Source organism: Plectropomus leopardus, chromosome 3, assembly GCF_008729295.1.
Source record: "Plectropomus leopardus isolate mb chromosome 3, YSFRI_Pleo_2.0, whole genome shotgun sequence".
Taxonomy (NCBI): Eukaryota; Metazoa; Chordata; class Actinopteri; order Perciformes; family Serranidae; genus Plectropomus; species Plectropomus leopardus.
In genome coordinates, this window is record NC_056465.1 from 31,011,042 (window position 1) to 31,036,831 (window position 25,790).

Consider the following 25,790-nt stretch of genomic DNA (forward strand, 5'->3'; position numbering starts at 1 on the left):
TCTTTAAGAAGTCCATGCGAATGGTTACTGGTGAGTGCTGTTTTTCAGCACAGACCAGTAACACAATCTTCCTGATCCCCGTCACTGGTGAGACAACAGCCGCGGTTCTCAGCCGCATTAGGAACATTCATGAGCAGATTTCTGACTTTGACCCAAATGTCAAAAATCCCTGTGATGTGAGCTAACCACACGGACCGCATGTGGGAACAGTTTCTGTGCAGTCTGATGTTGAATGTATATGTTGGTGTGTCAGTGTGCGGGTCTTCAGGACGCCTTCGTGTCTTGAGCCCCCTCTATTTATGAGCTACTATGGCCATACGCACACACGCCAAACATGCTCTCATGTGAAAAATGTTCCAGAGTTGGGTGGGCTTAGTTGTGTTTTTCTTGGTATTCACACATTTTAAAATCCCTAAAGGAAAACTTTGAAAGTCCCAGCCAGAGTTTGCACGCCTGTATTTGTAGTGCTTTGATTTAGAGATATGTGTTTATTTTCTCCTGCATTAGAATTAGAGTGTGGGTGTGAATTGAACTAGCGCTGCTTTCAACTTGTCTGTTGTTAAGGTTGTTGGATCAAGCCCCTCCAGATCCTCGTGAAGGCTGTGGGAAGTTTGGAGATTCGTTTTTTGTCATGAGATGAGAACATTGATATCACTCTCATGTTTGTAGAGTGGATACTGCCAGCAGCCACTTAGCTTAGCTTAGCATAAAGACTGGAAACAGAGGGAAACTGCTAGCCTATCTGTGTCAACCAATACACCAAATTTTCCAAGCTTGGTTGCTATCACTCTTTTTTACGGAAATGTGCTTGTTTCTTTCTCTCCTCTCTTCCTTTGCACTGGAACGATGCGGTCACAAAACAATTATCGCCAACTACGTGCAATCAGTCATTTATTTTCAGGTTTAGCTCCAGTGTAATAATGTCAGCTCCTTTGCACAGCAATAATAATAACATATCAAGCATCGAAACACGATAATATCGGTCTGCCAACCTCAAAAATCAGTATTTAAAATGCTGTTTATCATTGTATTATGCGTACAAAACCTGTATTTTGTCACAATGTTAGCTGTTTTTTGGATTTTGCTGTTCAATAAAAAAGTTCGACTGTTCATTCCTTTTTTTTCCATATAGAGTTTGAGAGGTTGAAGGGTTAACCACAAACTGGAAATGTGCAGCAACGTGTATTGCAGCAACTAGATATCAAACAAAAGCCAGACTGTATTGTATTAAGTTGCTGTGAGTGGTAAATTCACCGTTTATAAGGAGCAGGCAGACGATGGCGTTATCTCAAAATCTCCAAATTTGGGAATCGAAATGTTCCCAGTAGTACACGGCACAGTGACAACGAAACAAAATAACCTGTTTGACTTGAAGAATCTCAGTCGACTAAGGGTTCTCAAACTGATGATTCGAATCTTCGACATCCAGGGGCCGGCCCTAACTTTTCAGCACTCCACCTGGAATGGCACTCCAGTCCACAACACTAAAGTTCCCCCGATGTATTGACATAGTCATCATGTTGGTGGGTTTCTTTTGTGTCCAGTAATGGACCCGTAGTCCTGAATGTCAGTGTGTATTTGCTTTGTCAGGAGGGGGGTAATGCTAAAGAATAACGCTCCTGGTGTCACACGGTCAACAGGAGCAACAGGAGGAGGTTTGCTGAGTAAACATCCTGATTAATGTTGGCATTAGCTCACACACACCTGTGAAGCTCTGTTAATGTTCGCTTTAATGTGATTTTTTTTCTTCCAGCTTACAGGTAAGTGAGGTTTGCTATATGTTGCGATATGAGTCCTTGTGTTCGGTGTGTCTGCGTGCGCATGGATTCATACATCCATTCATGTATGTGTGTGTGTGTGTGTAGCTATGCTGCCCAGCCTGGTTCTGCACCGTACCGCTATTCGTCCATACCAGCGGGGTCTCTACTGCAGTGACTCCAGCCTGAGATACCCCTACAAGAAGAGCACCGTCTCCTCCTCAGTGCTCACTTCTGTTGGCTTGACACTGCCCGCGGTGTCCGTAAGTCCCCCCCCCCCCCAAGAAAAACCACAAAGAGCGCTCGGTCTTGGGGAACACTGAAGGCAGAAACAGGGAGGGCCGCTGGATCATGTTGGTGGCTGTGACGAAGTGAAAATTTGATGTATTTGGAAGTCATAATTAGTCATTTATGATCATTTCATTTTAGTACTCCATCACTCCTCTAAGCCGACCATACATGCCAGCCTAGAGCCACACCCACTTCTGCAATATCCCATGATCCCCTGGTGCCAGGGTGCTCCTTGTGCTCCCCCCGTTCTCTCCTGTTTATGTCCGTGTCACTGACCTGGTGCTTTTTCTTTCTTCTCTCCCTCTTCCTGTCTTTCTCTCTCTTGGCTCTTTCCTTGTGTCTTTTGTAGCTAGCCTGCCTTTCCTGATCATTGAGACTAGCACCATAAAGCCGTACCAGCGCGGGTTTTACTGTTCGGACGAGTCCATCCGCTACCCCCGAAAAGAGGGAGACACCATTAGCGATGCCATGCTTTGCGGTGTTGGCATTCTTATTGCCATCTTCTCTGTAAGTCGACCTTTACACCTCCCTTTGTTTGCTGCTTTTTAATTTAAATTCTTTTTTAACTTTTAGATACGATTAGCCTCACTAACATAACCCCTGAATTTAAAAGTTTGAGTGATTTCCTATCATGCAGCGTTTTCTAAAACACTCCAGTCTTTTGCTATCAATGTGCTCTACATGTCCTACCCTTTCATCCTTTAATGTTTCCTTCGTCATAATTTCTTCTTCCGTATCAACTTTGAGTCATCTCAGCCATTTGTGACGGCCTGTTTTTATTACTTCACTAAACGAGTCAGGGGTGGCGAGAGGCTCCCCAGGCCACAGTTGTGTGTGGGCTGACGCATGCATGCCAATGACCAAAGAGATTTTTACGAGCCCCTTGTCCATTCTCATACCTCCCACTCGTATTCCTGCACCCTGACTCCGTGCCCTCTCCGCCCCGCACATGACTTCGGGTGAATGTGTCAGCGCTCTCTCCCATGCCCGCCGTGCCTCGCTGATAGCCTGAGGCATCTCGCTAGTTAGCAACAGGATAAAGTCCTCATTGCTCCAGAGAGGGAATGGCTCCACTTCAGTACTAGCACTTTAGAGCGGAGGATGTCAGAGTTAGTGGAAATATGTGACGGCGAAATGTGGTGCAGTATGTGTGTGTCAATTAGTGCCATGTGGTCAGTCTAGATCAGGAAGACTCAACCTGCTTTGCTTGGGGGCCACTTTTGCAAAATGATGGGCAGCAGCCCCATTTCTAGGATTGCAGGACATGTTTTTTAGGATTTCATTTCAGGACGTTTCTTTAATTTTAGAACATTTCTAGAAATTGAGGATATTTCTTGGAGTCTAGGATATTTCAAGGATTTTAGGTCATTTTTGGAACGTTTTTAGGATTTTAGAACTTTTTCAGATTGTGGGATTGCTAGGATTTTAGATTATTTCTCAACTTTTAGGACATTTCGATGATTTTAGGATGTTTCTAGGATTTTAGGAAGTTTTGTGGATTTTAGGACATTAGGGGCTTAGATAGGACTTAGTTTTGGAAAACAGGATCCTTCAGTGGCACGTTATTATAAAATAAAGCTCTATTTTGATGCTGTTTTATGTACTATGGGACCCTATATATACTAAAAGTACAAAAACAATTCCCAGTTTGAATCATTTTACTTTTATTGTGAATTAAAAATTGGTTTGGGTCCGTGCGGCATCCTATCTGGGGCCAGATTAGCCCCGCCGGCTGTAAATTGAGTATCACGGGTCTAGATGATCTTTACAGCCTTCAGACTCTTTGCGGCACAGCCCCCTCATCAGTTCCCAGACTGAGATGTCGTATAGCTTGGTGGGCACACACACTAACGCCGTACCAGCTCAGCTCTTCTGCTTATTGGAACCAGGAGACTGTTAGTTAGTTCCCTCACATGTTCACGTGTGGGCAAAGCTGGCGTGTCTCACACAGCTGTGTTTCATTAGTGGCGTCTGCTGCCATGCCGACACCATTCCTTTAACACACATGCACGCTCGCTCTTGTAGGCGCACACACGTATATATGCACACATATACATGCACATACATCCAGTTGGGCCTCTTGTTTATCCTCACTGTGAGGGAAATCCCAGCAGTCCTGCTGGTCAGACGTATCCATGTCTGACAGGCCGCTTGTCCACTGTGAGAAACACAGTTAGCCATAGCGAGACAGACTTCAGTGACGATCCAAATAAACCCTTGAGGCACCTACTGAGCACTTTGCTCTGATCAGAAATATCTGCTATGATCATGATGGGCCCTTTCTGCACCTCGACACAGAGACACACAGCAATAAACCAAGACAGAGAGGCGGCGAAGGGGAGGAGAGGTTTGAATGCAAATGCCGACAACCCAAATAAACTTCTCTGTCCTGTATCAGCCTCCTGTGGTTCTAATCTTAAGCTTAGATCAAAACAATTCATTGACAATAGCACACACACACTAATACACCACCATGTTTGTTTCTTCTGGCTGTGAGCCTGCCAGCTGACCACCCAACAGGCAGGATAGGTGTGTTTAACAATACACAAACAATACATGTAAATACACAAACATTATGAGTCTGTATTAGGAGCCTGCAGATGTGCACACATTGAAAGCCGTAATGCTGACTCAGAGATGGACAGGTAAATATTTTCCTGAGAGATTGGGTGAGAAGGTAGGCCGAAGAGTGAAGCTTTGTGTGGAAAGAGGAAGGAAAGGGAGATGTGGTTAGCTGTGGAGAGCAGCCGGTCCGTCAGTCAGATACCCCAGGTGGTACAGATGTGATTGACATGTCCGTGCCTCGAGGGTTGGCTTGGTATAAGCCGCCTCAGTGTAGATGAGGTCTTTCCATGGGCCCCAACACGACTTAAAACCTTCTGTCTGGAATACTGCAGGATTCAAGGTTAGCCCACTCGATTTAAGCCTTAAAGCAGACCACTGCCCTTAAATAAATCCTCCTTTTAGGTCAGTCAGGTCAGTCTGACTGAGTTATTGACTCAGTCTGGATCGTTTGTTTTCATGTTTTCTTTTTCCCTTGCCTTCACTTTCTCATTATCCTTCATATGCCACATTAAAAGGCCCCATCATATCATCAAAGCAGAGCGTCACCGATCATTATTAATCTCACATCATAACAAAACTGCCTGAGGGAAAGGCAGGCCATGCTCATTCTCTGTGTTTGTCTTTGTGTGATTCTCATTCTGTCTCATGTCTGTCCTTTCCACATCCTCTCTACTCATTCTCTGGAATTAAATTAGACTTCCTGCATGATACAAACTCAAACATTATCATACTTCATGGTTATTTGCATTTAAATCTACTGTAAAATTATAGTATTGAGCAGCATCACATAGCTATAGGATTTGTCTTATATTTGTGATCAGTGTCATCTGTTTATCTAAAACACACATTCCTTTTTTTAGATTGTGATTGGAGAATGCTTCAGGATTCACCAACTACACGAGGGAACCAAGTCTTTCGTCGGAAATCCCTATGTCGCAGCCCTCTACAAGCAGGTCAGCTCTCCATAAGTGTGCTTTTTACGTGTTCAGGATATCGCATACGTTATTGGCTATTGGCTAAACCCCTTTGCTAAACAGTGATTGTCCAATGGGTTAGCAACTATGCACAGGTTTATATTAGAATTAAATACCAGTTAGATCTTACATTTGTAATCATATTTATAACTCTAGGACTAAATAGGTTTGCACTGCAATATAAAAACAATTCTGTTCATTTATTTCTTTTTTTTAAATGGGTCATCAAGTGGTGAGAATGAGGACTTTTTGCCAGTCTCTTAGCATGACATTGTGTATGTTGTAGACATGCATGGAGTTTGAAACAGAGACTGAAAAAGTATGAAATTTATAAAGAGAAGTAACCACTGTTAAGTTTTCACAGGCCCCCATCCATGCTGCTTTTTACTGTTTACCTGTTTGCTGGCCTGTCTGTAACGCTGAACATGACACACCAAAAAAAACCCCAAAGAAACACGCACACAGAAAGGCATACTTGTCTACTGGCTATAACCTTTTTTTAGTTGGTTTGCCTACTTTTAAAAAACTAAGTGCACATGCTAATTTTGGTGGAAGAGGGTTGTAAGTGTCTTTAGGATCACATTTTGCCATTATGACACACACACACACACACACACACACACAGACTCACAGGGTACAAAAACCATACCATGACTGCTAATCAGCCAAATACTGCTTCTTCTTTTCCAATGTGTGAGGCTAACATTAACTTAATTAGCTAGCTAGTTACAGCGGGTAAAATATGTTATCAAGATTTTACACTTCAGCCACAAAAACAAAAGTCACAGGCAAAAAATGCAAAGCCTGTTATTTTCTCTTGTCTCAAACGACGACCTAGTGCTTTGCTAATGATCAGTTAATAGGCAGCTACATTGTGTCTAATCATTAATGTGTGATCCTGCAGATGGGTGTGTTTCTCTTTGGATGTGCCGTCAGCCAGTCGTTCACAGACATCGCCAAGGTGTCGGTGGGCCGTATGAGGCCCCACTTCTTAGATGTGTGTAGACCAGATTTCTCCACCATCAACTGTTCAGCAGGATACATCACCAACTATAACTGCACCGGCGACAAAAGCGATGAACAGGAGGCCAGGTTTGTATAAACAGCAAAATATAAAGTATATGCTGTATTAAAAAATACTCCTGAAACTGAAAACTGACTGAAGATCATCTTTACCCCACAGGAAATCCTTCTTCTCAGGACATGCCTCTTTTTCAATGTATACCATGCTCTACCTGGCTGTAAGTAACCATTAAACTCTCTTACACACACATTATAACACACACATTCATGCAAGCACACACTCGCATAGAGAAACAGAAACTAATGATTTACAGATCACAGAGGGAGTCATGGAAAGAAGACAGGGCTGTGATTTAGGGATTTACCGCCTGAAGACAAAACATTGTTGTTATCCACGTCTCCTCCTCCTCTTCTCTATCTTCAGTTTCTGAAGAGTTTTATTCTTCTTTTTACCCCTCCGAGAGATGGATGGATGCGCTCCACCTGTTTTCTTAAGAGCAGCTGCGTGTGCACTTCCTAACCTCTCCCATTTTTCCCTCAGTCTGTCCCTCTCACTCCACCTGTTGTGGGTGTTGGGTGAGGCTTAGCACACTGGAGGCATTTCATGCTTCAAACAGTCTAATCACACACACACACACACACACACACACACGCACACACACACACACACACACACACACACATAAAGACAACTGTCAGCTCATAGCTCCATAATCGTCTCCTCCTATTTTCGAATGAGGGGAGGAGAGAGTCAGTGTTTTGGGTCTGTCTGGCCCGAGCGTGGTTAAAGGGTGGTCTCGGTTCTCACAGCGGGCTGACAGTGGAAGTCGTAGTGTGTCGTAGTGCATCGTTACGCAGTGAGAGCTTCCTGCGGGTATTTCCCAGCCTCTGGGTGAACCTACAGCTCTGGTCACACCAAGGAAAAAAGATGAAGAAAAAGCAAAGGAAAAAAGCAGAGAGGGAATGGACATGTGATGCATCCAGACCACAGTGTGACACGCTAGTCAGAGACCAGTGTTCCAGCTGCGGCGAGTTCAGGACCTCAGCCAGAGGAGGCTGGTGCAAACAGTGGAACAGAAACGGAGCGCAGAGGAGGAGAGGTTTGTAGCTGATGTTTTGGAATAAAAAACAGCCTGAAACAAAGCCCACTGTGGAGGCATTTCTAGTGGAAAAATGAATCTGCGGCACTTTTTCTTTTGTTTTTGCCAGCTGAAAACCAGTCATGTGACATTATGTTTTTACTCACAGAACCTCCCACTCTTGAACTCTCCTCAAAAGAAATATTCTGGCGTTACTCATATGTCCTCCTAAAGAGTAAAGTCAAATCAATGGAACCTGATAGTTGCTTGAACTTTAATTGCTAGCTGCAGATGCATTTGTAATCAATATTGTTATTAGGAATTAAAAGGGAGAGTGGTTGTGATCTTCTGATCTAACTCACTAAGACATCGAATCCAATAGTGTCAAAGTGTTCCTTTAAATGACATATAATTCATTGAAATAATATTATAATGGAATAATCGATGCATCGACCACTAGCCATTTTTTCACAAGGATCGTGCTGTAGGGCCGCTACGAACTCCCTTCTTTGAGCCTCTTTTGCATTTTTACACAGAACCAGATGACGGCAGCAACATGCAGCTCTAGTGTGTGATTTTAGACAGCATACAGGCATTGTGGAACCAAAAGAGGCACGATGGGCATGTCTATTACACAATAGCGTCTGCCTTTAGCATTACATATAACATATTTGTAGGCAGTGCTTTCTATGCAGTGACAATGGCATTGACATGGCAATAACAATCATTTACCTTCTCTGGTATATGATGGGTGATCTTGTCCCCTGCTGGGAGGACAAAGAGTCACAAAATCTGATTGTTTTCCCATTTGTGGACACTGGCAGCCGCTAACAGTACAGCAGGCAGAGCTCACTATGAGTTCTATTTTTTCTCCACAGCAGTTTATCGCTTGCGGGATAGATAATTGATCTGTTTATCCGTTCACAGCTGTTCAGATAACATCAATGGATGTCAGAAGCCGTTTGCAGATGTTTTTAAGTGAAAGTAAAGTTTTAGACACGGCATAATCAAAGGTTAAGTTTCAGTTTGAATGCACCCGACGTTCTGCTGTGCCGTCTCTGCGCTCTGTGCTACTAATAACCAAACAGTTCGTATATTCAAAGAGAATTCCTTATAACCGGTCCAGCTCCAGAAATCTATTTGTGGCTGCAGATGATTTAGTTGTGGGGGACCTCCACAAATAAATAAATGTGTGGGAAATCCAGACATGTCATCGAAACCATGGTCCCATGGTTCCATTCTGCTGGCTGTCCTGTTAATATAGACACCATTTCAGTGCTGTTACTACCTCCCGCGGTGGCTTAAAGGCGAGACAACTCTGTCGCCCCATTTCTGCAATCATACCTGTTATACAGAATGGCAAGGCAGCCTGATGCTGCAGAGTAAAAGAGGCTTATATAACATGAAGACAGATAACGACTGCAGGTTTAATTGTTAGCGGAGGAGGCATGATATAATCAGTATTTCCATTTTCCTTTAAAAGTGAGAGTGGTATTGATCTTCTCATCTAACTCTTGTTAAGAAATGAATGTGTATTTCAAAGTGTCAGTCTGCTCTTGAAATGACAGATCATTCATAGTAATAATCAATAAATCAACCATTTATTTCTGCACTAGACAGTCAAATATGGATCCTCTCTTTCTTGGGTCTTTCCCCTTGGGTTTTTGTCTCTCGTTGCTCGCCAGAGTGAAAGTGTCATTTCCACAGTGTGGCTGTCGCCTCGCTCTCCCTCCCACAGTCCCTCTCAGTCATCTGCTAATTGTCAGTCTTTGATTTTGAAGCACTTCATTTCCTGCCATGCACTTCTGAGCGCTGCTTCTGTGTCTGATGTGGTTTTGAGCTGCGACTTCACAGCGCCACTTTCCTCTGAGATGGCACACAGATAAGTGGCACAGAAAACACAACACGGCGTGCAGCTCCACCGCAGCCGCAAAGAAAAAGCGTGTGTGTGCACTCATGCGTCCTACTGAGCTATCTTTTGTTTTGTCTAACGTTCACACACACCATCAAGTAGCAAAGAACTGTTGGTTGTTTGTGCCTGCTGCCACAGAGGCAGATAGCATTTTGGTTAAATAAAACAAATATGTTTGTTTGTGATCAAAGCAGTCTCAACCACCGCTCTGCTTCAGTCTCACAGCATGGTGTGAACCGGAAGAGAGGATGGGAAAGGGGCTGGCATGTAAAACGAGCCCCCGCTCTCATTCTTTCTCACTTTGTTGTGTGTTTTCTGTTATTGAACACTGAGTCACAGCGAGGAACAGAGGGAGAAGATCTCTGTGGAATGAGCTGGATTCCTTTAGAAACCACCAGACTTTGTGTCGCTCTTGTCTCCATCTGTCATGGGAATCTGCTGGGACTCCTTTTGTTGTTGTGTTTTATTGTTGTTTTCCTTAGATCTAAGTATTTAGGACACACAACAAATTTTATGGGAGGACAGCTAGGGTCAGAAAGGCAAGTGCCTCAGTCTATTTAAATCTGAGTCGAATTCACAGAGGAGACAAAAATCCATTTTGAGATTGTAGAAGGTCATTACCCTTTGAAATCTGGAACATCAGTTTTCTTGAACTAAAAAAAATTACTTAGGAATAAATTTGTGCATGCTGAATCAGGATTGCATGGGTTATTTTGGTTTACTCACAGTCATCCAGTCAAATAGGGCAAAGTTCTGCTGGGCACTGTAACTATTTCTTTTGGTTCATTCTTTCTCCTTCAGCCTCCATCAATACTTGCTTAAAATTGAGAAGTTTTGGATGTTGCGTTCAGGACATCAGATAAAAGTACTTATCAGCATTCCTCGCCCGCTACCTGAGAACCTCAGCGGAGGAAACCTGAAGACTAAACATCCCGGCCAGGGAGGTGAAGACTGGAAGGGATGGGAGGGATCGCTTCCTCTGCATCAGCGAGCAGAAGAACAATGATATAGTGTCGTAGAGGAAGTGTGAGGGAGCTTTTCGTCCACACCTACAGGAGCTCGTTGCGGACGGGGGTTGCTGGGAGGCACTGCGGCTGCCTGTATGTATTGTTAGCCCGGTTGATTATAAGACACAAGTCTATAGGTGTGGGTTGGGTAGACCTTGGCTGGCCAGCCCTTCCTGGCCCGCTGTCTCTGGGTGTGAGAGACAGGAAGTTGAGGGTATGAGTGGTGCAGAAAGACAGGATGTCTAACGGACCTGGGCTGAGAGAGACCGCATGTATTCGAACTTGTTAGAGCGACTCAAAGTGACCTTGGACTTCCTGTTTTGGCTCTTCTCCGTCTTTATCATGACCTAGAAGATGGTTTTTGGCTGCGGGCAGAGTCGGGGGTGCATCCGCTTTGTCTTGTATTTACTCTGATAGAGGGTAGAGAGTTCATCCCCACAAAGTGCTGAAATGTTCATGGTAGTGTATATATGCGTGTGTGTGTGTATTCCAGTGGCTCGCTGTGGTTGTGCTGTTTTCACAGCTGGGATGTTGAACCATGAATCAGTCATGTCCGGGTCTCAGGCAGTCAAATGTGTGTGTGTGTTGTGGAAGAGATTATGTGTTTCTTTGCGGCTTTAGACAGCCTGCCCACTTTGATTCAGTCTAGACCTCTCAGACAGTAATAATACACACTAACACACGCTGCAGGTGTACAGGCCGGTGTGTGTAGGTCATTATTGGCAATGGCGAGGAGAGACAACCACGTTAGGGGTGCATGTTTTACATCATATACACTCTCAGAAAAGTCTTGTTAAAGGGATAGTTTGGTGTGGTAGTATGGGGTACTTATCCATAGACAGATAATAGATGTAAGTTGGCACGCCCACAGTTTGGAAAAGCAGGCTGGAGTCTGACAAGGAAGCTAAGCAATGCACTGCTATGGACGGGTCAGCAGCAAAATGTCTTTTTTTTTTTTTTCTATTTTCATTGCTTCACCTTTCTGTCAGGCATGGCTTCCAACCAGAAAATGAAGCTGTTATTTTGCTCTCGTCAAAACCACACTGTGAAAAACAGTAATTTGCCATCACTGAACACAGGAGCTGCTGGTCTACCACAGCCTCAAAAAGTTATTTTGTGACTTAAGCGTTTCAAAGGGTAGTTCAGATTCACCAAAGTCACACAATAAAACAAAGAAAGTAACTGATCGAAGCAGCGGCAGACCAACAGCTCCAGTGTCCAGTGAGCTAAAATTAGTTATTGTAATTTTGCTAATGGAAAAGTTAAGTGGCCAGAATACTCTTAATATAGCATACCCTTAAAGCAATATTGTTTTTTATAGGTGGATGAAATATGTTTTGTTGCTGGCCCCCACCCACGGCAGTAGATTACTTAGTTTCGACATCTTACTCCAGCCTGCTTCTCCAAACTGGGGGCATGCCGACTGACATCCATAGTCAGTTTATTATATACAGTAGATAAGCTCCCCTTACAACCCCACTTAAAAAAAATCTGGACTATCCCTTTAACATGTTTGTATGTCAGAGCATTAACATGATAACCGTGCATGTTTAATTCTGTTATATGAAGAAAATAAATAACATAATCTCTCTGTTTTTCCAGTTTTATCTCCAGTCCAGGTTTTCATGGCGTGGCGCTCGTCTCCTCCGCCCGTTGCTCCAGTTCACCCTGTTGATGATGGCCTTTTACACCGGCCTGTCACGTGTCTCTGACCACAAGCACCACCCGACCGACGTCCTGGCAGGATTCGTGCAGGGAGCCCTGGTGGCCTACTGCATAGTGAGTGTGCAAAAAACACCTAAACCCAACATGCATGAAAATGTGATACGAGTGATAAAGCATGAACGCATATATGTCTGAAGCGCAATACTTTTCACCAATCAACCATCAGGAATCCTACAGACCAACCTTCAAATAAAGTTTGCCTCCACATAGCTCCTTTTCACTTTTTTGTTTTCCTGAAAAATAGAAATGGAGCAAGCAGTGAAGTGAGGAGAATCTGATTCCCTTTAATGAATAACACATTGCTTGGAGTCAGGCCCCAGTTCAGGAGTGTGTGTGTTAGTGTGAATCCGTACTCTTCGCTACTTTTTTTGACAGCATTTGCCAGATGATTTTTCATAACCCTCATCATTACACTAAGCTAAATGGAGCCAAGGAAAATTGAATGTGGGTCAAGAGGAAAATGGAAGGGGTGTAAAAAGAAAGAGAGTAAGAGAGAGCGAGAGAAAGAGAGGATTAGCCTTTGAAACGAGAATGAGGCTGTTAATTATTTTGGGTTTTTTATTTGGCGGCTCTGGTTCTATCAGCACAGCAGGCTCCTGCTAAACTCTGCTGCCTCTGGGAAAAGCATGGAAACAAATGCTCACACACACACAGACACACACACACACACACACACACACACACACACACACATACACACACACACACACACACAGGCAGCCCTTACCTTTTTACACGATCCAAATCATGAACGTGGAAAGGATTAGATTCATAAACGTTAGTGAGACCTTAGTAGTGGCGCCTAGGCAGACCTTGGCACAGCTGAAATGCACATGCACGCTCACACACACACAAACACACACCAGGGTTTGTAAATGCCAGGATTATTGAAGCGTCCAAAAATCAGTGAGTCACAATAGACTGTAACACTCTGGCAGAATCAGCGGTCCTCCAGCTGGGCGAAGCTCCTGGACGACATCAGCTCTGACAAGTTAAAAAGAAAAGCATGTTCTCAGAAATATGCTCAACGTATGAGCTCGACCTCTGAATGGGCAGATCTGGCAGGAGGAGCGAAGGGAGGGAAGTGACAGGAGAGAGGAGCCTTGTCTACATCTTGGCTCGGGATGAGCGTGGGTTTAATCCAACTCGGCTATTCAACAACCCTCAGAGACAGCATAACACACACACACACGCAGTGTTCACATTTATATGTAAACACACCACGTATGTACCGTATACATACGCACGCACGCGCACTCGTTTCCAAACCCCTGCCGATCAAGGCGGTGAGGTTAGTTTTACGATCCTTGACGCCCGTTCTGATTTGCCCAGTCTTGGTAGAAACACACATCTGTGAATACTTTAGCTCGGCTGTTTCAGCCTCTCAGCGAGCAGCCGAGCAGAAAGGACCTGACAGGAGATGAGTGGAAGCAGGACAGAGTCTGTGTGCCTCCGAAAAGCGAGCAGAAAGTACTAAATCAAAGTGTGAACATACTTAGATCTTAAGTTAACAAGTGTGCAGGTTCCAGTCATTATTGTTTTAAAGGAACAGTGTGAAGGATTCAGGGGGAGATACAGCAGAAATGAAAAACTTTCTTCAGCGTAAAATAACCTGAAAGTAAGAATTGTGTTTTTGTTACCTTAGAATGAGCCGTTTATATCTACATAGGGAGCAGGTCCTCATCCACAGAGTCCTCCATGATGCACTGCCATGTTTCTACAGTAGCCCAGAATGGACAAACCAAATACTGACTCTAGACAAGGCCATTTGCCTTTTCCCACTTTTGTCTTTTTTGCATTTTCACATTGGCCACCATAGTTAGCAGCTCTTTCGTAACAAACCAAACAGTGTATGAAACAGATTTTAAACAACTGCTTTATTCAGTGTTTTTAATGGTTTAAGGGCCTGTTTACACGGCAACAGTTCTTGTATGAAACGTCAAACTTTTGTTGCAGTTTCACCTGCACAGGTGCAGGGCTAGCAGCCTGTCTGCCATGTGCTGGACAGCATCAGAGGAACACTGGATAAAGCAGTTTCATGCTACAAATGAGTGTTTTTATGGATTTAAATCACCTGATTAGGTTGTTTTTGAAATGAAGATACCTCATGGAAAATGCAGAACAGTAAAACTGTCTTTTAAATGTCTCCGCTAAGATCTAACACATGTCCTCTTGATGTAAATGATTGTGGTTCATATGTATGACTTGATTTGTCTCTTAAGGTCACTGAAAGTACACACTGTAACAGCATGGGGAAGTTTTTGAGGTCTCAGTTGCAGACACAGCTTTGTTATTGGAAGACTTTCTCTGTAGCCATTCATCCTCAGAAGATGTTTTCAAAAAGCAGTAGATATTTAAGAGCCTCATGGCAGCCTGGGTAATGTGGTCCATGAATCTATCATAAGCTTGTTTACATACATGAGAAGAGAGCCTCCAGACACTCACAGTGCACTTGTCTTGATTCAAAAGTCTGGTTCGAAGAATAAAAGAACACTTTGGGTGAATTAGTGGATTTGCACGTCAGTCCCAAGTGTGCGATTTGGAGCAATTGTTTTGAATATCACACAATGAGTTATATGGCCTTGTGGAAAAGTGTCCTCCTTTCCAAATACATTTCGGTAATTGACTGCAGAGAATAGTGTCATTTCATGGTTTTATTGTCACAGCTATTCCAGGTTTCCCTAGGCTACAGTTACCTCTCTAATCCCATTGAGTGCCAGTAAATGAACAATACAAACCTGGGGCAAGAGTGAACACATACATAAGCAGTGACGTGTCAGACTGCGGCTTTGCTGTCAGCTAATTGCTGCTTTAAGCTTCTTTGTCTTTCCTCCCATTTGATGACAGATGATGTCTGAAGTCTGATACATTAAGTGTTTTTTAAGAATATGTAGATGACTGTATGTTTTGAGTCCAGACTCTGTCTGCAAGGCTGTGATCCAGAGATTCAATAAACCTCAACAGGAAGTGCTCTGTCTGTCCTACCTGGCACTTCCTATCAGACACAGTGACCTATTTTTCAACATGAGTGTTAACAAAGGTCGAGAGGGCAGAATCAAGCAGGAAACAGCTGTCCTAGAGTCGAGGCAGCGTTTCTCGAAGTTCATTGCCACAGTGAAGAGGAGTCGGGTCATTAAAGGAGGGGAAAAGAGGACGCTATCCCCCCCTCGCTCTGATGCAAACACACAAGGACACTCTGCACATACTGAAGCTGTGTGGTCACTGAACAGGCATAGAAGCAGGAAGTAATTTTTCTAGCTCCCTAGCTCTAGCTAGGGCCATTTGTGGTTTTGTGTTGGCCACTTATTTAGCAGCTCCTCCATGACAAACAGTGTCAGAAAAACTTTTCAGATTTTCAGCATGAAACTGCTTTATTGAGTATTTTTACAGAAGTAAATCCATTTGTTTTGGAGAGGAAGAGACCTCTGCAGATTATTTGGCTTCTGGGAAAAACCTCCTGAGCATCTGGACAGGGTTACTGAGGTCCTGGAAAACCTGGAAAAATCATGTAATTTCACAATCACATTTTTCAGGCCTGGAAAAGTCATGGATTTTGTAAAAAAAAAAAAAAAAAAAAAAAAAAATCGTTGCAAATTTTGGAAAAGTCATGAAATTTGGTTGTGTGTGCTAAAATTGTTCGTGTTCAGCTGGTTGCAATCTGTAATGCTCACCGCTTGAAACAGCTAAATTCGACAAACTAGACTTTTAACTTACTTACAAAGTTTTTGTTTTAAACTTATACACACATATATTAAGCCCTTTGACACTGTGATACGTGTATTCATGTGATATTTTCTCAGAAATGTGTCAGTATAATCCGTTACATCCTCTAACCTAAATTGGCGTGAATGCAGTTACCCATGTATTGTGTGGTTAGGCTGCAGATATATTCATGGTTTCATGTGCGTGCAAACAAATTCAGTGACAGGGGTCGAGTGAATAATGTGGTGGTTCTTTAAGCGTTCACAGTTCCTGCAAGTAAGTTTACTCACTTCCTGCAAGACTCCGCTTCTTAACGTGTTGGGCTTGGTATTTAAATAGTGGTTAAGGACAATTAAATGTAAAAACTTACACACACACGCGTATATATAAACTTAAAGTGTATGTGTTGTGTCATTTTCCTGTACTGCTGAGTCTGCATCTCAACACAAAAGAGCTGGTGGCTTTGTGTGTGTGTTTGCGTACATCTAGCACAGGAAGTTGCAAGGTCGTGATAAGCCTTCCACCATGGCGAGTTTGGGGGCGATAGCATGGGTGTATTGTGCGATAGGCTGGAGGTCGGGTGACGCGACAACAAGGCTCACTGTGATTGGACGCTGAGATGGGAAATGAGTACAGGATGTTTCCCATGATGGCTGGGGAGATTCTCAGAGATATGAGTCCACATCACGTCCCTCCACACTGCCCTAATTATATCATATACAACATAATGATGCATTGAAGTCGCAGCGAAAACGAATCGCTGTGCAGACAAAGAGCCCTTTTAAAACTCTGAAAGCAGCTGTGTTTTGGAGGTATCTATATACATGTGATGTCATCCGTCAGTCATAGGTCACCGGTGAAGGTCTTTATGGTCAGTAAATGTCAAGCTGTAATAGAGGAGAATGTCTTTGTGTTGAATGAGTCTTTGTTTTATAAATAGATAACCAACAGTATTTAGACGATGGCTACTTGTATATGTTTACCTGTTTTTTGAGAGCTTTGTGTATTTTCGCAGTGTATTTTCTCCCATGAGATTTATCCTTATTGTTTTCCCTGAGAAGCTGCTGCCCAGTCGGCATTTTCTCAGAGTTTACCGTTGAATGGCAGCTTCCCCCCTCTCGTCCCCCTCTCCTCGTCTCCCTGGCACAGGCCCTCTGCTCGCCCTCGACTGGCAGCACGGAAGGAAAAGTTGCTGCGCCTGCCAATTATGTTTATGTGTGTTTGTGTGTTAGGGCGCAGCTAAAGCCACTGTTGCTCATGACTGACCCCAGACCCTTGTAAGTGGAAACGGTAATCCACTCTTACAGTGGTCAGTAGTTTCCATCGTCCCACTTCCTGTCCACCCCTGCCCATTTTCCTGTTTGACATATGATGTCATCAGGAAGAGATTTCTTTTTTGCCCTTTTTTTTTCTTTTCTTGCATCCTTCATTTACCAGGCTGACCTCAGAGTTGATGTAAAAGGGGAATTCACCTCTGGCATCTTTAAGAATAGTAGATTAGCTCGGGTTCACTGACGATGATTGTCAGTTTTAGGGTGAGCTATACTAAGATCACTTCCTTCAGCCAGATTACTCAGCGTTGTTCATTTGGTGATTGCACAAGGGTGGCAGAGGGAGGCGTCGGGTTTCTCATAATGGCATCATGAAGTAATACAACTTCACCGTTTACATTTCTCTCCAGCTCACAGCTCTTATGCAGAAATTCAGAACACGTGGGTGCATGTGCACATTAGCCCTGTTCAGACCTGTTTTATCCAGACTCCAGATCCACCTAAGAGGCACTTTTACACCTACTATTAGATTAATCTGAAATTACATTTGCACAACTAGATTTTTTCCTGTGAAGAAAATCAGAGAAAAAAAACATGTTTGAGCCAAGCCCTCTAGCTAAGAAGAGACACATGGTGGTTATTTGGTAACATGGGAGCTGTTTGGCATATGCAAATCAATTGAGATAGGTTTAACATGGTCTACGCAAATTACAACGATAACTTGCCAGTCCTCCAGTGTTTCTCATTTGCATTAAAACTAAACTACAAAAATGAAACCACTCAAGCAATCGGATCCCATCTTTATTACCCCCTCCAGGTGGAAGCCAGGAGAGAATCATGCAATTGGTTATGAACGTGAGTGTCTGTGTACTATCTATCTGTTCGCATCATGCAAACTACTGGACCGATCAGCCGAATATCATGTCAGCACATTTAGACTTTAAGCTCAAGGATTGTTCATGGTTGAAAATATTTACAATTGTTGAAAACCCTGTTTTATTTGCTGTTTTATGTCGCTCAAGTGTGTGATTTTTAGACAGTATGCCAGCATCGGTGAAGCAAAAGAGGTGAAATGTAATGCACTTGCGTCTGCTTCTGGTGTTGTACATATAACATATGCACTACCAGCACTTTCTAAACAATAACAATGGCCTTTAATATAGCAATAACCATCATTTACCATCTCCGTTATGTGGCGGCTGATCTTGTCCTCTGCTCGGAGGGTAAGGAGCTCCCAGACCTCATTGTTTTTTTGCAGTTTATGTTACAATTGCGCCTACTGTACCTACCTACCTACCTTCCTCTTTGATTTAGCCACTGAATGTTACTAGCTGCTTTTTAAATCTCCTGCGGTGGGTTGCAACCATAACACGTCTTCAAAACGTTACATCCGTCATGCCCATGTTCCCACCCTGCCCGTCTGTCCTTATTATGAAGACACTGTTTTAGCACTGTCACTGCCTCCTGTTGCGGGGAAAAGACCTTGTATATATACTATATATATAAAACACAGCGAGGCATCATAAAACCGCAATTTTCAAAAAATTGCATTTGGTCTCATTTTGAACCAGAGAATATGCAGATTAATTCTATACTCGATATGTTATGATCCGCTGAAGTTAGGCACAGTAAGATGTAAGAACAGCAGTTTTGGTATCTTTACTGCCATCTTGCTTGTGATAGAGCTTGGCGGGACAGTCCATCCAGGCACAACTGCACCGTGTGTGTTGTCTAGTGTCACCACGATCAGTTAAGTAAGGGATCGTGTAGTCATCTTTGTTTTCCACTGATTCTTCATGCCGTCTCTGTAAGCTGTCCTTTTCCTGTGTCCTTACCTCGCTCTCCCTCCATGTGTCCACCAGGTGTTCTACGTGTCAGACCTGTTCAAGCCCCGGGTGAAGCCAGCCACGCCCCCGCCCTCCCCCATCAAGAAGGAGCTGCTCCCGTCGTCCGACATCATCGAGAGGAACAACCACCACAACATGGTGTGAGAGAGGCCACGTCTCCTTCCTGCGAACGAGGAGCCAATCACAGCGCTGCTCACCTCCCATCGGACAGTAGAATGTAGCGACGAGAGACTGTAGCTGCTTCTCAAACGGCACCCTCCTCCCTTTTTCGCAGCGAGGCGCTTCGTGGACTAGGGTGTCAGATTTGAGATTTGCACAGCAGAGTCCACTCTCACTATCCAGACTTTTTTTTTTTAATTTACTATCATGTCAACTACTAATCAACATTTGAGCCCATCATTTTGAGCACAAAAGAATTGGAAGCTAGAAGGCAAAACGAAATAAGAAATTGACTTGACAGGCAGAGCTGAGGGTGCGGAGGTTTGATGGAAGTGTAACCACATGAAGGGAAAACACTTGTGAAGAAAAACCAATGAAGAAAAAAAAAGACAAACCCCCTGCCTAGGGAGAGAGGGGTCTTCAGTGATGCTTCCTCTCTGAACTCTCTGTGGCCTTGAAACGCCGTAGGACAACAACTTCCTTAGCTAATGGGAAGGATATTACTGCAAAAACTAGCAGCATAGAAATATTAACAGTATAGAAAATGTAACTTATAGCACTGTTTTTAAAGTTCATTGTCCATTATCACCACTTGCTGCCTGAGACGTCTGACTTAAAGAAAACTTGATGATGCTGACACCCGTGAGACAGAAATATTGACTCCTGGAAGCTGACCGAGCCTGATGTGGCGGCTTTGAAAGACTCCACGCTCGGGCAGGATAAAGTTAGCTTCAATAGCAATAACTCTGAACCAGTTAGGCCACTGTGAGGATCATAAACTGGTCTTTTTAGGCCTTAATAACTGTTTTTAGAGCACTCTGTAGGCTTTTTTTCTTGACTGATAAGCAACACGTCCCCGTGATTTAAGAAGTGATACCTCTGTCTCCAGATTAGCACGTCAAGCTTTTAGCAGCGGACTCCCAGCGCGGCCCAAACCCGGGATGTTGCATTTCTTGAGGGTTAGATGTAGTAAAGGGGGGGACATTTTCTGTGGAAGGAGGGAGGCAGATCTCCCAGCCTCCCTGCACCTTTATAAGCAGCGTGGCTGTGCCATGCCGCTTCCTGGTGTTTCGGGGGCATCTGTTTGGCTACCTGAACAGGAAGAGGATGGGTGGATGGAGTGAAGGGGTGCGGGCTGTCACCGTGGAAAAAGGGTGATGAATTACAGCTAAGCTGGCACATTATTTTGGGATGATTTGGGCTCTTTCCGCTGGCAGGGAGGGGCTCTCACCCACCCAATCACTCGTAGGCGATGGATGTTTGTCTCTCAGTGTGTGTCGTGTACTTGTATGCTTGTATGTGTACATCTATTGTGTGTGTGTGTGTGTGTGTGTGTGTGTGTGTGTGTGTGTGTGTGAATGTGTACATATGTGTGAGCGCTGTGAAAAGGACCCCCATCACCTCTTGATAAACTACGTGTGTGTCAAATGAAACGCACACACTGTCAGCTGTGCCAAGTGTGTCTGTGTGTGTGTGTGTGTGTGTGTGTGTGTGTGTGTGTGTGTGTGTCAGAGAGCGAGAGAGCGGGTGAGCGTTATAAAAACTGTGGATCTAATATTTTTATTCTCTGCTACGAAGCATCTTTTAACCTCGTATGTTTATAGCCTGTCCCTGTATAATCACTAACAGTTGTACAGTACAAACACAGACGCCCGTTTTATTTTACAGCCGACTCAGATATCCTCCTCCAACAACACACTCCGCCATGTTGCACATCTTTCTCATCGTATAGTCCGTCCTATCATTTCACCAAGCCGTTTTCACTCTCTTTTTATAAATATATAAATAATGTATAGATCACTAAAATTAACTCTGTAAGATATTGTTTCTTAACATGTTTAGATATATCCACTATGATTACAGACCTGTGTTCTTTACAAAATGCTGCTTAAAAAGCATCGATTTGACAGATTTTTGTATCTAGATAACTAAACTATTGTAGATTGTAATAGTTACGTTTGTAATATGCATAAAAAAATACACCCACAATTGTATTAAAATTCAATATTAGTATTTTTGTATTGTCTCGTTTTTTTGTACAAAGACATAGTTGCAATGCTGTTTTTTCTGCTAAATGTACTTAGCTCTAATACATGTGCTTTTAAATAAAAAGCTCATTATGAACACAACTTTTGTTTGTCTTCACTGTTGATCCCGTGCTTTGACTAGAGATTTTTGGAGATGTTAGTATGTTATGGCTTGATGGATTTTTGTTGTAAATGTTTGCACCTGGAAATGATCCCTTTGTTCCTCCATACACAAGGAAATACAAAAAATAAACAAAATACACAACAATCAGCTGTGGAATGCAACTAAATACATGTACCTGCTTAATTTACATACCTGATTACAAATTTCAGGCACTTCAGTATTTCACAAAATAGTTTAATAATGGTAGAATTTAATTATTAATAGCAGTAATCAAAGTTATAAATAATAATTAATAGTAATGTTTCTATGTAAGATAACTTTGTCATTGGGAGGCGAACGGGATGGTGGATGGCGAGAAGTCGACTAAGCTGCAGATAAGTGTTCGAGACCAACAAAACTGGTTGTGAACGTGGCTGTTTTGTGGCTACCTATGTGTTTTTCCGGTGGCTGTTTCAGCCCTAAATGCGGGTGTTTTGTGGGAGATAGTGCCACAACAGCGGTCGATGAGCTATTGCTGTGTTTCCTGCTGGGATAGTGGCACGAAAAGCTGTGGTTTTATATGGACGTGTTGCTGTGTTACATGCAAGGATAGTGGCATAAAGAGCGGCTTCTTTTTACAAAGATATTGATGCATTTCCTTCCAAAAACGTGGCAAGAAAAGCAGCTGTTTTTGACAAAGACAGCCACATTTCCAGCAGGGGTAGTGCCCCCCAAAACCAGGTATTTCAAACCAAAACATGATCTTTTCCTAACCATAACCAGATGTTTTATGTGCCTAAGCATGACCACATTTTAACCACTGAGTTCTCAAAACATAAAGTTTTAGCATATCTGCTACATAATGTACAAATGTAACATATCTGTGGTTGTCAGAAACACACGATGCTATTTTTTTCATTTTTTAAATTGTACTGCAGAGATTTTGAATTGTAACTGATGATTTACAGTATGAGTTGTGATATAGCTACTTCTCTGTACTCTAATCATCTGAGTACTGCATTCTTCCACCATAGCTTAAAATAGTACCAGTTAATACAGAAGCAGCAGAAGTAACACTGTTAGTGTCCTCAACATGCCCTCAGTTTCTTTTCTCAAGAATACCACATGAAATACACACATACAACACACACTTATACAACAGCCCAGAAGTGTGTGTGTGATTTCACACTCTGGCAGACAGCAGACTAGAGGAGCTGGAGTCATCGCGTGTGTTTAAGTGTGAGTGCGTGCCATCATGGCTCGCGATTCTGATCGAAACAAGAAGTGTCATATTCTCCACCGCAGCATGTTTCAACGGAGGAGAGAAAAGCCTGAATGACGCTTCTCAAGTGTGTGTCATCTTGCTGACAAAGACACATTTAATTCAAAAACCTACAATGTATTCATGCACAGCAGCACGACACTTGAATGCATGTCCATGAAAACAATATTCATTATTTAATATATTCAACCTTCAACAGCTGGTGCAACACCAGATTTCTTGTGCAGAGTTCAGATGCCTTTCTCAAGTATTTAAATTTTTGAAAATTTGTTTGATTTATTTCGAAAACACAGGAAAAAAAACATACTGAGCAACTTGGCAATAAATGCTCTGGAAATTGCAAAAAATGAATAAATAAAAGGTGACAAAAAATCACCTGAAAAATTGCTGTGGGGGATTATTATATATTATCACAAAAAACTATGGGAAAATGTCCAGAAAACTTAATTTATAATGATTCTAATTATAAAATTAAAAGATATAAGAGAGAAAAAATTATCTAATTTTTAAGCAGTTTCTATTGTTTTTTTCTTGTTTCTTTTTCTGTGTTTTACTTTTCTTTTTTTCTTATTTTTTGGCAAATTGTTTTGTAACTTTTAACTAATTTCATGTAATTGTGTAGCCCTTTTCTTGTTAAGTGGCTGGTTGTCTTCTTACCTTGTTTTTGAAAGAAATCAAGCCAATTTGCTCACATTTCGAAGTGTTAAAAACCTGCAATTCTAAGCAGATCTGTAACTAGAAAGGAGCTGATGTGTTTTTTGAGTCATTTTCATGCAATCAAGAAAAAAATAAAGGAAGAATTAAAGAGAAAAAGAGAGAAAAACACACAGCCGTGAAACAGTGAATGACTACTGAGCTCAGTGAGTTAAAAGGCAATCATTTGTGCAATCATTTGACTGATGTTATCATTATAGTGGCATGTGTGTTTCCCCTCAGTGTCCTGTAAAGTGCTGGCTTTTATTGACAGTGACAGTACAGCTGGTCTGAGGTCAGTTGTAAAAAAAAAGAGACAGCACTGAACTGAGATTTACGGTGCCTGTGAACAGCTGGTAGGCCTGGGGTCAGCCATGCATGGCTGTAATAGTAGAGGGCCCGCTGCTGAAGCAGAGAAAGGCCCATGTTGTGGTCTTGTTTGGCAGCAGCGGAGCAGAGCAGGGCTGGCACGGGGCCGTTACAGGGAGGCCAAGGCATTACATAGTGCCGTACCTCTCTCAGAGCACCGGGTGTGTGTGTCCTTCATCATCACATACTGCACAGAATATCCACTCAGCCTGTTTACTCTCATTTACATGATGCTGATGTTTCCTTCATCTCAGTGTCCAAACTAGTTCCTGTTGGCATGTGAAAACCTTGTAGCTCCTATGTTGGTGATGTTGACATTTTAACACGAGCTGGATGGATTACGTCCTCTGTGGGTTGAGAAATTCTTCCATCCTCGGTCTTGTAAAAGCTCTTCAAAACCCCTTTGGATAAACTAAAAAATGCACGGTGGTCACGTTAAAAACAAGGCCTTTTTTCCTGAGTTTACATGTTGGAGACACACAGTTTAAATCGCTCACTAATGCTTCTGCAAATAAAAAAACTTTAATGCATAGTGGGCACTACAGTGCAGCTGTTCACAAGCTGTTTCCCTGCACATGCAGAGGTTTTAATGGGATAGTTGCACATCAGCCAGTACAGTGAGCACCAGTGTGTCATCCTATAAAGAGCCACCCATTGACCAGTTAATGTAAGTGCAACACAAATCCCTCAAAACCAAGATGGCTGACGGAAGGCCAAAAACACCAAGCAGCTCATGGAGTATTTTCTCAATCCTTCCACAAAAGCAGACAAAACCTTGCAGGTAAGTTGAATTTGGTACTATAAAGTAACATCCAATGCCTAGCATACACTTGAAGACTTTTTAAAAGACTTTTAAAAGACTCAAGTCTGACACACACTTAACATCTAAAGACAATGTGAGTTTTTAGTCACACACCATAACATTTTGCAAAGACTATCTTTTAGAGTAACTATTTCACTGTTTGACTACAACTACATTCATTTTGGGATCATTTCTGATCCTGCTCCAGGTTGAAAATGTTGTGCCAAACTCCCTTTAAAAATCGGACAGATTAACAATACCTTATGTTTCTGCAAAAACACATTACTCTGGAAACACAAGATAAAAAGTGTCATGTGTTGACAGTATTTTGGTCAATTCGGCATCAGTATAAGAGTATAATTCCTAAAGATTGACTACATTTGTGCACAGACTTGGATTTTGTTTCTCTGTTGGTTAGCTGCTCTATTTGAGGAGACAGGAGACACCAGTTTCTCCTTCTTTACCACATTACAAAAGAACACAGAGACTTCTTCACCTTCTCTCCAAAGTCTCTCTATTTTTACTTTCTACCTGGTTTCCTGCTTCGGAGAGTGAAGCTATTGGTTGTTCACAAAGTTCACATCATTGAACTTCACCATTTGCATGTGCCGAGACTGAAAACTTATGATAGTATTAAGCATGTTTGATTTAATGTGAATGTTAAAACCAGAAAAGATTGACTTAAAAGTGCTTGGATTGAGCTGAAGACCACATTACATCAAATGTCATGGGAGTGTGCAAAACTCTCATGATATTATTACAACATTAGAAATTTGTATGCAACAGTGGAATCGCTTGAGAAGTCATCTGGTGTATGGCTGGCATGTGGAGGAATACAATCGATATAATTTCTGATTTTATGTTGGTAAATAAACTGCGATGATAAATTTGTCCCTATAAACTGGACATCATGGCTATTTACAGATCATACCATTTGTTGTTGAAAATACTTCATCAGGAGTCACTTTTTTAACTGTATTATTTTTATTTTTAATAAAATGTAACTTGTAGCTTTTGTAATAAAAGAGTTTTTGTGCAGATTAGTTCCATTATGTGAGTAACACTTAGCTTCTTTATATTTTGTTCAATGTGTGATTGAAAGCAGCGATATTAAACCTATGCTCTGCACATCAAATCTGACCTGTAACAGGGGGCCTGGTGGCCTGCTGACTATTATCACAGTGAAAATAAATTAATTCACA

The 25,790-nt window shown here is 42.5% G+C and overlaps 1 protein-coding gene across 2 annotated transcripts in view; it reads left to right on the forward strand.

Moving 5' to 3' along the window:
- plpp3 (phospholipid phosphatase 3) overlaps positions 1 to 21,441 on the forward strand; it is a 38,517-nt gene extending 17,076 nt beyond the window's left edge. The window contains exons 2-7 of one of the 2 annotated variants that reach the window (XM_042482916.1): positions 2,398 to 2,555; positions 5,474 to 5,566; positions 6,492 to 6,679; positions 6,771 to 6,828; positions 12,211 to 12,387; positions 19,169 to 21,441. In XM_042482916.1, the coding sequence (XP_042338850.1) occupies positions 2,398 to 2,555; positions 5,474 to 5,566; positions 6,492 to 6,679; positions 6,771 to 6,828; positions 12,211 to 12,387; positions 19,169 to 19,297 (803 nt within the window). In that variant the 3' untranslated portion in view covers positions 19,298 to 21,441. Of the gene's footprint in view, positions 1 to 1,865; positions 2,021 to 2,397; positions 2,556 to 5,473; positions 5,567 to 6,491; positions 6,680 to 6,770; positions 6,829 to 12,210; positions 12,388 to 19,168 lie in introns of both variants that reach the window. The other variant, XM_042482922.1, reaches the window with a different exon arrangement.
- The last annotated feature ends 4,349 nt before the right edge of the window (positions 21,442 to 25,790 follow it).